At 33.4% G+C, this 15,808-nt stretch overlaps 1 protein-coding gene across 7 annotated transcripts in view; it reads left to right on the top strand.

Annotated features, from left to right (window-relative positions):
- LOC148939965 (uncharacterized) overlaps nt 1-15,808 on the top strand; it is a 125,190-nt gene that overhangs the window by 76,965 nt on the left and 32,417 nt on the right. The window contains exons 1-2 of one of the 7 annotated variants that reach the window (XM_089106217.1): nt 618-701; nt 13,189-13,287. The exons of 1 other annotated variant lie outside the window; for it this stretch is intronic. Coding sequence is in view for 1 of the 6 variants with exons in the window: in XM_089106214.1 (XP_088962340.1) it covers nt 12,752-12,769 (18 nt within the window). In the remaining 5 variants the exon portion in view is untranslated. Of the gene's footprint in view, nt 1-592; nt 702-725; nt 938-12,423; nt 12,770-13,188; nt 13,288-15,808 lie in introns of those variants that run through there. 5 more of the 7 variants (XM_089106215.1, XM_089106214.1, XM_089106216.1 and 2 more) reach the window with 5 other exon arrangements.

The following is a 15,808-nucleotide window of genomic DNA, read 5'->3' as shown; positions in this document are numbered from 1 at the left end:
ATGCAGTGCAACTGCAACTTTTTTGTAGGTGGGAATTGCTGTTCTCAATTGAGTGTCCTGGGTTAATATTTTCTTTTCAACTTTTGACAATACCCAATAAAAAGTCTCTCTATCCATTCTAAAAAAATTGTAAAACTCGGATTCACTTTTTCCTTGGAGAGCATTATTCCACCAGTCATGAGACTGGGGAAGAATCCAAATAGATCTAGTATAGAGGCTTTTCTTGCAGTTTTAAGAGTTCATTTGCAAAACATGCTTCCAGTATTGACTTTTTCTTCCTGTTTAGCTTCAACAAAAGAGATAGAGCAGAATATACTAGCAAAAATGAATCACTTGAAGCTTGATTTATGGCCAACGCCATCATAAGCAAGTCATTGTTGAGTTGGTTGAGTTGATTTGAGGTCACCTCACGTCTTCAAGGACCTTGTGACCAGATCATAAGCAAGTCACACGGCTGCATTTCGATCTTTTGAATTTGTTGCGATTCTTACCAGTGTAGACTGCTACCTGCCTCCCAGTTTTCCGGCCCGGTTTTCTAGAAAATGCTGAATGTAGACGCGGCTTTAGAATCTTTCCAAGTAGAGTTTGGAATTTAACAGCATTTCCGGCAAACACCCAAATCGAGCAAGGAAATATTTATTGTAATTCACCCAAAAATACGATTGAATATACATGGAATGCTTGATGAGTGATTTAAAAAGGTAAATGCTTAGAAGAACGGAAATAAAAAAAAAATTCTAAATAGCCAATTGGAGCTTTGTAGCACTCACATAGATTTGGTAGCACTAGTGTAGGCTACTTAATTGCAGTAAGACCAGGGAAGTAAGAAGAGGGCTAGATATTACAACGGAGAGGGGCTGGATTAGTCTATTGGACACTAGGCTGCTATAACTCACTTTAAAATTTCACCTGGACTGGATATTCTGAGCTTCAGAAGGTAGGCCAAATTTTTCATTGTTTGGATCAACTTGACCCCTAAATGCTACTTTTGGCTATCTTGGAAAGGGGTCAGGTGAGGAAAATGAAACTTTCAGGGATGGGTCTACAGGCTAAAGTAGCCTATGTCCTGGGAAGGTATTTTGAAGTACCTAGGCTACCTCCACTCTTCCCTCTAGAGAGTCCTGATATGGTAAATTTTTGGCAGTTGATATTATTGACTTATAAATAAAGTTAACATACTACTCAATGCTTTTTTATGCTCTTTCCAAATATAACAATCATTCTTGTTGTAAATGAATTTTACCCCCACCCCTATACAAGGCTGTACCCAGAGGGGGGGGGGGGGGGCATTAGGGGGTTTGAGCCCCCCCCCCAAAAAAAAAATATGGGTCTGACTTGTAAAAACATACCAAAAATGGATATAAACAAATTTTGTATATGTTTTTTTAGTTTGTTTTGTGTGTAGACCCCCCTCCATTTTTTTTTTAGTAAAATCCCCTCAAAAAAATCCTGGGCACAGCCTTGCCCCCATATATACCAATGCAGGGTATATATTTGGGTAAATATCTACCAAATCATATTATTGACTTACGCATAAAGTGAATATACCACTCGATGCCTTTTTGGTCAATATCTATGAAATCATATTATTGAGTTAGGAATAAAGTAAATACACCATTTGATGCCTTTTTTATGCTGATTACAAATATAATAAGCATTTCTATTGGAAATTAATTTCAGCCCCCCCCAATATAGGCTATACCGACCCAAACCCTGAATTGGCCTATATAGTGGGGGGGGGGGGCTGAAACTCATTTCCAATACAAATGCTTATTATATTCATAAACAGCATAAAAAAAGGCATCAAATGGTGTATTCACTTTTTTACTAACTCAATAATGTGATTTTTTAGATATTGACCGCCTTTTTTTATGCTGATTACAAATATAATAATCATTTCTATTGGAAATGAATTTCAGCCCTCCCCCCTATATATGCCAATTCAGGGTTAGGTTAAATTGGGTTAGGTATATATAGGGGGGCTGAAATTCATTTCCGATAGAAATGATTATTATATTTGTAATCAGCATAAAAAAGGCATTAAATAGTGTATTCACTTTATTCCTAACTCAATAATATGATTTGGTAGATATTTACCTATATTTGCACACTAGGGGGTGGGGGTAGAGTTTATTTCTCATGCAAATGAGAGACAAGTTTAAACTTTTGGGACAAACCTGTTGGGACAAGGTTTTACAACCTTAAGTTTGATAATGATTAGGGATAAAAGCTTTCTGGCAAAAATTCCAGGAACCCTAACATCCCTCCCTCCCTTCAAAAAAATGTTGCTATATTAAAGGATCCAATATTTTTTTGAATAGGGGTAGGGAGACTTTTGACCGTGGAAAAGGCACCAGAACTTTTAATTTTTAATTAAATAAACCCCAATCTAAACTTCTTTGATCAATGACTGCTATTCCCCTTATAAAGGGGCCTCGAAGAAAGTATCAAACTGGAGGAAAGTGACTTTTTAATAAGGAAACTGTTTCAAGTGCTTTACCTATAGGAAGATGATACCTATGAATCAATAGCAAACTCAATATTCTCCAATATGTAACTAGCTATCACAACCAGAAAACCACTTGTTATGCTTTTACCATGACTGATCTTGGATTGATAAATAAAAAAACAAGTTTTTTTAACTAAAAGTAAGGAAAAACATTAAAACTTAAAACAAACAGAAATTATTCAATATATGAAAGGGGCTGTACCCTCCTCAATGCCTTGCTCTTTACACTAAAGTTTTTTATTGTTTAAAAAAAGTAGAGTTGTGAGAAAGTCAAACTTTAGTGTAAAGAGTGAGGCATTGAAGAGGGCACAGCCCCTTTCATATATGGAATACTTTCTGTTCATTTTAAGTTTTAATGTTGTTCCTTACTTTCAGTTAAAAAACTTGTTTTTTTAATTTAATTTTTCAACGTTTTTGAATTAATGCAGGTTTTGATTTTGGCTCACCATACATGAATAATTAAAACAAAATTTGCATATTAATTTTAGTTTTATTTGGTTAAATGGCTTTCTTGAAACTTTTTTAATTTTATTTACAAACATTTTTATTAGTAATAAATATATGTAACTTACAAATTAACTTACATAACAAACTTCTATATTCATTGATTTTTAATACATATATTAGGGGGTTCACCCCCTAGTCAATACCTTGCTCTTTAAGCTAAAGTTTGAATTTTGTTCCAATTCTTTAAAAATTATCCCTTCATTGCAAAGGCCAGAAATTAGAATAAATAGCTCTTATGAAACTACTAAAAAATATTTGTCTTAAAGAGCAAGGTATTGACTAGGGGGTGAACCCAATCACATATGTAATATTTTCTGTTTGTTTTAAGTTTTAATGTTGCTCCTTACTTTCAGTTGAAAAACTTGTTTTTTTATTTAATTTCTGATCTTTTTCTTTAATAATGCTGGGAAATCCAGCTCCCCCTTCATAGCAATGTCCCTTCCCCCATGAAAACTTCCTTTGTAGAAAGATCCTCCCATATAACCCCTGACCTCCCCTCCACCTACAAGAAAAAATCCTCCCTGAAAACGTTTGCATATGTCCCAAAAACCATTCTTATGTAGTAACAGTGGGTGAAGTTCATAGCTTTCAACCCTCTCTCCGGGAATTGCTGTCGATTAAGTCACTCTAAAATACGTACCTATTATATTTTCGATCATGCTGAATAAAAGGTCTATCTCAAAATTTTGAGTGGGTGACTTTGGGGAGAAAATGAGCATGGGAGGGGGCCTAGTTGCCCTCCATTTTTTTGGTCACTTAAAAAGGGCACTAGAACTTTTAATTTCCCTTCCAATGAGCTCTCCCATGATATTCTAGGGCCACTGGGTCGATACAATCACCCCTGGGAAAAAAACAACAAATGAACATGCATCCCTGATCTTTCTTCTGGCAAAAAAATGCAAAATTCCACATTTTTGTAGATAGGTGCTTGAAACCTCTACAGTTGGGTTCTCTGATATGCTGAATATGATGGTGTGATTTTCATTAAGGTTTTATAACTTTTAGGGGGTCTTTCCCCCTTTTTCAAGAATCAGCCAAATTTTCTCAGGCATGTAACTTTTAATGGGTAAGACTAAACTTGATGAAACTCATGTATTTGAAATCAGAATTAAAATCTGATTCGTTTGATGTATCTATTGGTATCAAAATTGGGTTTTTTAGAGTTTTGGTTACCATTGAGCCAGGTTGCTCCTTACTTACAGTTCATTACCATGAACTGTTTGATATGCAGAGGGCTTGGCATCTGGGTTTCCAGAAGTTTTTGTGCATTTTGTTCTTTGAAGAAAAGTAATATATCTTTTTAGAATACCAGCCAAAAAATGGTAGGCTATGTGTATCCTATGACTAGTCTGATGTTTAACATAAAAAGAGGCACAATGGAGTTGTCATGGAGGGGACCTTTACATTTTATGATAACTGATAACTCCTAGCCTCCTGGAGATGGATTATTTCACTTTGCTTAGGGGCTCATCCCAGATAAGATCTGAAGAAAACTCTATTCAGAGAAGGCATAGTTGTTTTTTTTTTTTTTTTTTTTTTTTATTACAGGCTTAACAGCTCCATAAAAAAAATATGAAATTTTGTTTTTGTAATTAATCTTTGGTACTGGTTGATTATACAGACACTTCTAAAAAGTCAAATTGTGTTAATGCTAATGAAATAAAATAAAATAGGATGAACATATAATAGTTTATATACAAATTTGGGCTATATATTTGCACATTAGGGGGATGGGTGGTAAAGCATACCATATATTAAATATGTAACCTAACCTAGGTTACAACAGTTTAATATTTAAACAACAGTTTAAATATTGTCATGCAATAAAAACTACTCTTTGCATTCCATTTCTCAATAGTGGTCTCTTGAAACTAACCAGCCTGGCAGGTTTTGTCTCTCATCACTATATAAAAGTGTATGTTTAGTGCACCAGTTCCTAATCTTTTTATTGCTACTCCTTTGCTGATAAAGTCAGAATGAACTTTAATATTTTGTGCCTTTGAAATGAGAAGCTGCTTTGTTTTCATGCATTGAAGTTGACAAGCAACACATTTAATTGCATATCATTTTTTTAGTAAATCTGTCATTTTCTATAGAGATTATTAATTTTTTTTTTTAATCAGCAAAATTGTGAAGTTTATTGAAAGGTCATCACTAGGTTCTATATGATTACAAAGTGAAACCTGGCTCAAGAATGCTTATTTGGGATTGATACACTTGACTTCTTTTTGAAATGAAACTGTTAAGAACACTTTGAGATGAATGTCAACAAGGAAGTTTGTAAGCACCTCAAATAGCCAACCATCAACACCGTAGGATTCTGTTCTTTATAGAATGTTGTTGTGCAATATGGAAACAAAAGCTTTTGCTGTATTACAGCAGAGAAGACAAATGGCATGCCCCTGGGTAGAAGCTCTCAAGCAACTTAATACTGCATAATGTGATAGTCTGATGGAAATCACTTTCTATGGGAACTGTGTAGTGTATCAGTCAACTACTAATGGGACTCAAGAAGTTGAAAAAAGACTTATTTACAACACTTTTATAAACTTTCTCTACACATGATACATGGCTAATTTGGTAAATTTGTATCCTAATCCACCTAATTCTCTGTCAACACAGTGGGTATTAGACTTGTAAAATATTGAGATCTTGTCATCTTTTGATTACAGTCAATATGATGTAAAATATGACTGAGGAAAAGCAAGGATATTACCAGGCAGTAAAAAAAGGAAAGATAAGTATGCAGATATTTTGCAAGTCCTCTGCTTAACTGTTGTCATTGTGCAAAAGTAAAGAAAACAAAGATAAAAGTCCTGAGGACAAATTAAAAACCAAACATAAAGAAAATAACACACAAAGTTATAGTTGGCCCTTTCTAAGCAGCAGGCAACTAAATAAAAGCATCAAAAATTTAATGGCTAATCAAACCTGGGATATCAGTTTGTGCAAATTTTTTTGAACCCTAACTGCTTATATGGTAGGATATCATCAGAAATTGATTGTGGAATAACAGTTTGTAAATAAAAATAATATAAAGGATTAGAATTTATTAGTTTATTATAAATGAGGATTATGTGAGTTTCACTGGTATCATAGACAATACAATAATGCTGCCTTGGTAAAGAGTGAAGTGGGGTGTATGCATTATTAATCATTCTTTTTCACTAAGGCACCTAAGGAAGGAGTTGTCATGGAAACTTTAGAGGGGCTCACTCAATTGTAAATTAAGAGTTCTAGTGCCCTTTTTAAGAATCAAAAGTAATTGGAGGGAAAACAGCCCCAGGTTCCTTATTTCCCTTAAGACATCTGATAAAAGTTTTGAGATAGCCATCTTGTTTGGCATAGTTGAAAGGTTCATTAACTATGCCTCTTTGGATGACAAAACCCCTATAGCCCTTGGGGCAAGGGCTGTAAGCTATGTTGTTTGCCCATTGTTTACATATAGTATTTGTTACTGGGAAAGGGCGAATTTATAAATGTATGTATTCCTAAGCTGCTAAAGCCGTATGAGAAACTGATACAAACAGATAAAAGAAAACTCCCATTTTCAAGCCTTTAAACCCTTCAGAATTAAATTGCTTATTGCCACTATATATCTAGGAGAGGTTGATTTAACAATCCCCAGTAGCAGCTCATCATTTCCACCATTGAACAAATCTCCCCTTAGGTTTGTTCTGTCATTGTACCTAAAAAGACAATGTCCTAGTCCATCCTCCAAAATACTGCATAGCCAGCAAATTTGTTATCAAATCGTAAAATTAATATCCCTTCAATTTTTTTAAATTGGGAGACAGTTGGCGTGCACCTGAATCCAAATTTTAATATTTTTATTGGTAAATTTAAATTGAAATAATGTTTTTTGCCAAAACTCTCTTTAACATTTCTATAGAAAAATAAACCAGTCAAAGTACTTGTTCCCACACCCCAATGTTGAATCTCTTGGGTCTTCTAGCCTTGTCATTGATTCTCAAAGGAAAATATTCTCACTTTCTTGGGGGCTTTACCCATTATTCTATTTATAGGAAAAACCACTTTCATCTATCAGTGTTTTTTTTTTTTTTTTTTTCTGGAATGGCCACAAAGGTATTCAGCTTTAGCAATTTATCACACACAGCTCTGGCTAGCTTGTGTTCAGGATAATGCAATAACCTTAGCCAGAATTTCGCCATCTGTATTAATCAATCTTTTCTCAATGAATATAATCCTAAATACCCTTTTATAACAAGATTATATGTTGTTTTCTCAGTCCATATGTTTATCTATAATATTGGAGCTGAAACAGCTCCATTTGTTTAACCAAGTCTGTCCCCCAGATCTCAGCACCATAGTGAAGGATTGGCATTATTTTGGATTTGAGTACTTGTTTAACATCTTTAGGCTATTATATTCCTTTAAAATACTATTTTTATTTAGTGTAAACACAGCTGGTTTGCCTTTTGCAAAGCTGGCTGTAGTATGTTTTTTCCCAGGTGTCATTAGCAGAAAAAAACAAAAAGCTAAATAACTTGCTTCTTTTACTTCCCTGGATCTCTTTCCCATTAAAATAAAATTTGCAAACCTGTTTGTTATTGCTTCTCTGTTTAATATAAATCATACTTTCTGTTTTATCAACATTTAATTGCAATCTTTTGAGATCCACATAATCCGCAGCAAGATTTAAAAATATCTGCATGTCATCTTGAGGTTTCGCCACTGATGCAATGTCATCTGCAAACAAAAGCATTGATATGCCATATTCCTTGGATTGTTGCCCTAACTGTATTTAGTAATTAAACTATTTAAAATAAAAATTAGATCTACTATTGAATAGCTAGACCTAAACCCCCCTGCTCTTCATCCAGTACTTTTTTCTTATCTGCCCAATAATTCAATCTCTTATCAATAACCCTTTCAAATATCTTGCTTAAATTATTTTGATGGCTAATAGGTCAGATGTTACTATGTAAAATGGGGTTTCCTTTTTATAAAGTGGGAACATTAGAGATTCATTCCATGGCTGAGATCAAACCTTATATACCAACACCAAGCAAAATAAACTCAGAATAACTGACATTTGACTACCTTCAAAAGTCTATATATTCTTGTGGGTATACCATCCAGCTCAGGAGCAGAATTATAGCAAAGTAAGGGTTTGATGTTGTAAAGTAAGGTTATAGTTGCCACCCAGCTGGTATAACGTAGGTTTTGGTTGGTGTGTTAATCTACTCTTGTAAGGGGTATAATTGTGGTCCTAAGGTAAGTAAACTTTGGTAGTGTGCCTTAGGCCTTGGTCTGACTACTTATTTTGAGTGTACCAACTGAGAATTACTCGAGATACTTAAATAACGTTTTAGAGAGGTTTGGTATAGTATAATAACTTTTATTAAGCATTAAAGGAGACAATGATACAGCACTTGGTCTATTGGCATAATCATAAAATACAAATAATAATTAAATCATGTACACTTACAATTCCCAAATCAATCCAAAAATCTTGGTCTATAGACATAATCATAAAGTACAAATAATAATTAAATCACATACACTTACAATTCCCAAATCAATCCAAAAATCCAGCAGTCATACTAAATAGTTCAGAGAGATAACCATGTGTTATTGCAAAAGCTGGCATATATATACTTCATGCCCCAACCACACGTCTTGTTTTAAACAAGAAGTGGTATTACAAGATTCCCGTATCTCCACGGCCATTCTATTAGCTCTTAGTTTGTTGGTCATTTTCGAAACTTTTTATGTAGAACCCACTGTTTCACAACTTCTTTATAACTTATAATTTGTGTTGCTGTATTTTCAAATGATTTTATTAAAATCAGTTTCTTAAAACTTAATATGTCAGGTTATTACAGAATATCCAGGAGATTTGTTTATTGCTTGCTCCGCCTCTTCTTTTTGTTGGTGTATATCATAGCTCTTGGTCTTCTTCCTGCAAGGAATATTCTATGCACTCTATACTAGACAGTCCCCTGGCGATTGCAAGGACTCCAGGCTATCTGGCGATTGCAAGGAAGACAAATTTCTATCTAGTTCCTCAAAATATGATGGCCACAATTCCAGACTAGGAGACTCCATTTGTTTATTAATTTGCTGGTTGATTTCAGGTTTTTTTTAAAGCTTTCCTAAAATATTTTGTCTTAGAAATTTGAAACAAGTGGAGTGTTTTTTTCTGCCTCCTTACATTCAAAATTTTTCTTTTTTCTTTACTAAGTTTTTTTTTATAAACTTTTGTTTTGTTCTATATGTCTGTAAATAGTTTATCTTTGATTCTTTAACATCCTCTGACTGTACTTTAGTAAGTAGTAAATTCAGCATGTTTGATGCTTGGAGTAAAAAAGACTAAGGGTATCAAGGTAAAGCTTTCAGGGAGTGTTCGACTAAATCAGAACACACTATGTGCTGGCAGGTTGTCAAAAGGGTGTATCTCAGGAACTGCTTTGGGTATTAAATTGGAATTTACAGGGATTGATGTAGGGGATGTTCAATTGACCAAAAGTATGTAATATCTACATATTGCTGCCACTATTACTACTACCACTACCACTACTATTTCTACTGCAACTACCACTAAAGCTAAGGTTATTAAGGTAAAAATCTCTGGGAATGTATGACAGAAGTTGAACTAAATCAAACCACACTAAGTACATGCAGGTTGTCAAACAGACACGTCAGCAATATTTTAGAAACAGGCTAGAGCATTAAGTTGAAACTTACAGGGGCATTGGACTAACTAAAGGCACTATGTGCATACTAGCCTACTATTTCTACTGCTGATACTACTGTTACTAATGCTAGGGCTAATGGTATTAATGTGAAAATTGCAGGAAATATTGGGGAGACACTGAAATAAATTTTCCATATTTTTTCCTTATTTCGCTGGACAATGCAATTTAAGGCACATCAAAAAATACTCTGTGCATTCAGGTTGTCAAAAGAGTGTATCAGCAATATTTCAGGGAATGGCTTGCAGCATTATATTGAAACCTTCAGGGCAGGATAAAGGAGATGTTCAAGAGACCAGAAGCCAATATGTGTGTACTACTACTACTGCTGCTATAACTACTACTACTAACTGCGAATATAATTACTGGTACCATTGAAGCTAATGCTATTAAGGAAAAGCTTTTAGAGAATGTTTAGGGGGAGATTGAACTAACTCAAAACATTATATGCATGTGGGTTACCAAAAGGCATATCAGCAATATATCAGGAAAGGCTAAAATTATTGGTGTTAGCCACCTAAGAAGGAAACGCTATAAAATTCTGAATACTACATAAGAAAAACTTCTCAGATACTTACCTTATTTTTTCTTAAAAGTTCCTCACTATGCTTACCTCCGCCCCCCCCTCCTCTGGTAAAATAAATTGCCAAATCATATATTTTCATCAATTTCCCTGTTGCTTCATGTTGTTGCTTGTTTACCATTAAATTAATATGAAGGAAAGAGTTTCATATGTAAAATTCATGGGGAATATATAATTTGGACTATATATTTGACTATTAAAGGGGGATAGAGATAAAGTGAAAGTGAAGCCCTTTTAGGAATGATATTTGTAATTATCTTTGAATTTTTAAAGTAGCTTTCAGGATTTTATAAGGTTTCTTTCTAAGGGGGCTCTTGGCCCAAGAGCTTAAAACTTAAAGCCATTTTTATTTTTTTAAAACCCTTATTACAGTTTATTCCTCATTTTTTGCGTTTTATTAAGGAACAATGCTAGCTAAAAAGTTTAAGGAAGTTAATTAATAAGGAACAAGTAAACTGTTCTTGTTTTACTAAGGAATGTTTCCTTTTGTATCCAACAGAGTTAAGGAAATTCAAAATTTTGCTTATTATGCCTCTGCGGCTGGGTGTGATTTATGCACTAGGACCCTGAACTCTGTTATATATTTGTCAACGTTTTTGACATCCTTCTGGTTTTGCTTCTAAAACATATAGCAGGAAAATAGTTTATTCTTTTTGAGACTGTATAGTCACTGAGCTGCTTCAGCTAGATCATTATTGTGTCTTTCTAAGGTTTTGCAAGCTCATAAGTGCTAAAAATCTTTCTGCCTTTTGCACCCAACCAGATCTACTTTCTCTTACTTTCCAGTAAGAGAGCTGTTGGACATGAGTGCTGCAATGCTTTTGAATGCTCTCCATTCTGAATTGAGATTGCCTGTATTCCAGTTAATTAATGGGTGGGTGATTGACTTGTGACACCATGTAGAATTCATTGATTTTGATTTATTTGAACTCAAGCACCTAGAACAAAAGCATAATATAAACCCATGCAAACAAATAGCAAAGCAAAATCTAAGCAAAAGCTAGTTGAATAGTTGAGTATGCTGAAGTAATTCCATTCCAGAATTGTGCTGATATGATTAACCTGTTTTTGCATGTTTGGCAAGTTTTAGATTTTGGAAATATGGGTCAAAGAATCGATATTAAATTCTGCGTGAAGTTTAAAATTAAGTATCCAGCATATTTGAAATGTTTACCATCATTTGGCTTGTCTACTTTCAGCTGATAAAGTATTTATAAATGGTGCAAGGTCTTCTCAGAATTTTTAGCAAACATTATGGTAATTACCTGAGGATAGTTTTATTACTTGTTACTTTTTTAGGCACTTCTTTGACTGACTGTATTTCAAACAATAGCTGTATAAAAATGTGGTTTTATCTCATTTTCTATGGTATTAATGCTTTTAGAGGTGTGTCCGGTTTTTTATGTTTGGCAAATTTTAGGCTTTGAAAAAAATGAATAAAAGATTATGCACCAAGTTTAAAACTAAATGATCCAGATGGTTTGAAATATTGACTTGCACTTGACAAGTCTACTTTGAACCAGAAAAGGGTTTATAAATGGTAGAAGCTCTTCTCAAACGGTTTAGATTATGTCAATTGTCTAAGGATAGTTTTAGGTATTTGTTTGACTTACCGAATATCAAATAAAAGCTATAAAGAAAATCCTGAAGAGTAATTACTCTGAAGGTTTATGTTGTCCTGTGTATTTAAAAAAATTGCCGTCACTCAATAGCTGAGAAACAGTTCTATCTGTCTACATAATTTAATTTTAAAAATCTAGTTTATAACAATTTTTTGATTAAAAATATGTTAAAATTAGCTGAAAATCTTTAAAGAAAAGAACAAAAAGAACAGTTCTGGCTTGGTGCATGGATATATCTGAGGCTAATCAGTCCATTAAAATAAGTATTTCATCCTTTTGGTGCAGGTTACTGCTGCAGGCTTGTTGCAAAATCGCTCTTTTCGAAGGGACATGTACTTGAAGGAAAAGGTTTCTGTTTAATCAATTTGGTGTGTATAATGAGTAAAAGCTAATTGTGACTAAAATTGGAGATAAGGCAAATTTAGATAGTTTGATGATTTTGCTCGAATTTTTTACTAAATATGGTTTAATCACACTTTCTAGGCTATAGTAAAGAAAGGTTAAGATGGATAGGCCACATTTTATTAATGAAGGATGATTGGCTGCCAAAGATTGTACTTTTTGACCATCCGTTTGGTGTCAGACAAAAAGAAGGTTGTCTATGTATGAGATGGGAATGCATAATAATAAAGAATTTAAAGGAAACTAAAACTTTATGAGAGACAACAAAGAGTGAAGCTTTGAATATGTTGGATTGGAGGAAAATCATGCCTAGTTGTGTAGACCTCAGACGGCTTGGTACTGCAACAAGTGGCTTCTGGTAGTAGCAATGAAGAAAGCTGCCCATGGTGCCCTAGAACATCAATAACTAATGAAAACATCAAAGTTAGTAAGTAAAAATGTTATAGAGAATCATTGAATCACCATTTGAGAGAGGTGATTGAGGATGTAGGTGTATTGGTAGGATTATGCCCTACAATGATGTTGGATGTTTAGGGCATGAAATATGTGGTAACAAAATTTGTTCTGAAAACAACCAAAAATAGGATGCTCCTAGGAGTAGAAAAGTTTTTAACTAGCCTGTAGAAAATTGAACTAGAACTAAAGATAAAAATCAATTAAATAGAGATTCTCTGATAAGCATAAAGCAAGAAATGGTTGCTATTTTGGCTAATTGAGAAAGAGAGTCTTGCAACAAGATTACCCTTGTAATTCCTCAGATAAATTCTAGTGTTATTACATAGCATTTCAAGTTTTTTTTTTTTTTTTTTTTTTTTTTTTTTTTTTTTTTTTTTTTTTTTTTTGTAGATCATGTTTGGAAATGCTGCCCATTGTTTCTGAGAATAAACCAGTGAAATTCAAGTACTAAAGAAAGGCTTCAACAAAGAAGTGAATTGGGAAAATAAGGTAATGTGCTATTTTACCAGCATATTCCATTTTCACAAGCACTATCTATGGGCATGATACCTACCGCAAGAATTCATGGTATTTTCTAGTATGCTATTACACTAAGTTTTCAGCATTTTTTTTCATTGGGAGGGGGGCTAGTAAGTTGTTTGCTAATGACATCTAGTTTCAGTGAATTGAAAACTGCATGTTGATGCTTTTTAGGTAGAAGTTGCAAATTCTCAAAACCTCCAATGTAACCACTTCCTAATGCTACATTTTTATTAAGACTGATAGCCTAAATATCTTCATTTACAAAGAAAAGCCAAAACCATATTTATAAGTGCTAGCAATTTTCACATTACCCTTGTAAATAAAATATTTTAAGATTGTCATTGATAGATAGAATATCAATAAGATAGTAGCCAATAAAATGGATTGGCTGCTTGCCAGTAAAGAATCAGTTTCCTTGCACTAAGGAACTTTCTTTATGTTTACTCAAAGTGAAGAAGACTTAAGACTTTGGCCTTTATTTGTAATCTAATGATCCATGCCTAGCTATTGTTAAAAAAGGGGCGTGGTGGGACACATCGGCTGCAGTTGGTTTGAGAGTGATTTCTAGGGTAACCGAGGGTAACAGTCGATTTATGTCTACAAGCCCAAAATTGGTCTCTAATGACATCGTCGTACAGTTAGTTTTTTGAGCTCCTCAAGTTGAAAGTCAATTATGACAAATTTTGTGAATTTCAAAAAATTTAGAATCACATTCCACAGATGAATAATTTTGTTGTTATTTTTTGTTTTACGAAAAGACAAATGTAGCAAAAAATACTACATTTTTCTGGTATTTCTAGTGATTTTAGTTTTTCTCTCGAAATTTCTTTCAAGATAACTCTACTTTTATACTTTATTTTGAGATTCTTCTAATTATTTTGAATATTTTGGTGTGTTCTTGATGGTAAAAGTTCCACTTCCAACTATACGTGTGGCACACTCGTAGGAACATCTATGTTGGTACATATTGGCTGTTTTTCTCAGAAACGACGCTCAATGATGAGCAAGAGATTCAAATATGAAATGAAGCAAGTAATGTGACATCTAATACACTTTGCTACATCATGATAGGCCACCTGGCAGCTAAAAAAAGCGAAACAGAGGAAGTGAAACATGATAACAGCTTCTAGTTTCTTGTTAGGTCAAAATTATGCACTAAATTTAACCTTCCTCTCCACTACACAATATCTTCTGGGCCACCAACAACCTTAGAAATGGCTCGCAAATTCACAGATGAGCAGGGCAGCCGTAATCTCTGGAGCTGGTGATTAAAAATAAATATAATGAAAATTATTGAAACAGGTGAAAGCCAAATTACCATAAACACGTGGCTGTGACTTGTCATTAGCTTTCACTCAGATATGAAAAATTACAAAAATAGCCAATTTTTAAGACCGCACTGTCTTTCTATTTACAGTTAAAACAGGATGGAAATAAAAACGGGTTAAGAGAATAATGATATTTCATTTAGAGAATAAAAATATACAAAAAGCCTTTTTTTATACTACTGATAATAAAAATCAGGACTTTTATTATTATTAATATGTAAAAGGCCTTTTTATAATTTTCCCACTGTCTTGTTGAAAAATTAAATGATATATTTTCAATTCATATTAATTGTACAATAATAGACGTACATAGAGGATCTGGCACTTGTATGACAAACCCCCTTCCGCTCAAGCCGTTCATTCATTGAAGCACTATAGAACGGGTTTTTTTTTCGCTAGTTTCTTTCAGCTTAGCGTGAGACAAGACAAATAAATGTGACAGAATAAATAAAAATTGTATAATTTGGGATATATATTTGCATATTAGGGGGTGGGTGGGCGGTAAAGTATTTGGACAGTGTGAAGTTAGAAAACAATTCTTTGTACATAATTAATCAAAAAAAATTTTGTACAAAACAAGTTTTTCAAAAAAAAGTAAATAACTCCATTAAACCAAAAATTAAACCAAAAATATAATCAAATAATCTACCAAGCATACAACTACCACAAATTAGTATCAATAAAGAAATGAAACCCAAAAACAAAAAAGAATTAAAATAAGTCTAAACACAAAGGGAGCAAAAATTAATATGAGTAGGGTTCTAAACCCTGTGCTTTCTATAAGCCAGAATGTAATTTGTACTTTACTGAAAAAAATGTGCATTGTCAGTTTAATATACATATGCTGATATTTATTCCTTAAAAATTTAATTAATTTTGATTTCTTAAAGTTATAAAAGTGAAGACATTTAAAAGAATGTTTTTCAGTAGTACAAATTATATTCTGGCTTTTAGGAAGCATGGGGTTTAGAACCCTACTCATATTAATTTCTGGTCGTTTTGAATTTGACTCTGTTATTTGTTTTAATTTCTGTTTGTTTTTGGGTTTCATTTATTTATTGATACCGTTCTGTGGTAGTTGTATGCTTGGTAGATAATTCGATTCTATTTTTGTTCATTTTTGGTTTAATAGAGTTCTTTACTTTTTTTTGAAAAACCTA

This window comes from Artemia sp. Qi Xiang Cuo, chromosome 20, assembly GCF_049724085.1.
Source record: "Artemia sp. Qi Xiang Cuo chromosome 20, ASM4972408v1, whole genome shotgun sequence".
NCBI lineage: Eukaryota > Metazoa > Arthropoda > Branchiopoda > Anostraca > Artemiidae > Artemia > Artemia sp. Qi Xiang Cuo.
This window is presented reverse-complemented; position numbering and strand designations above follow the sequence as displayed.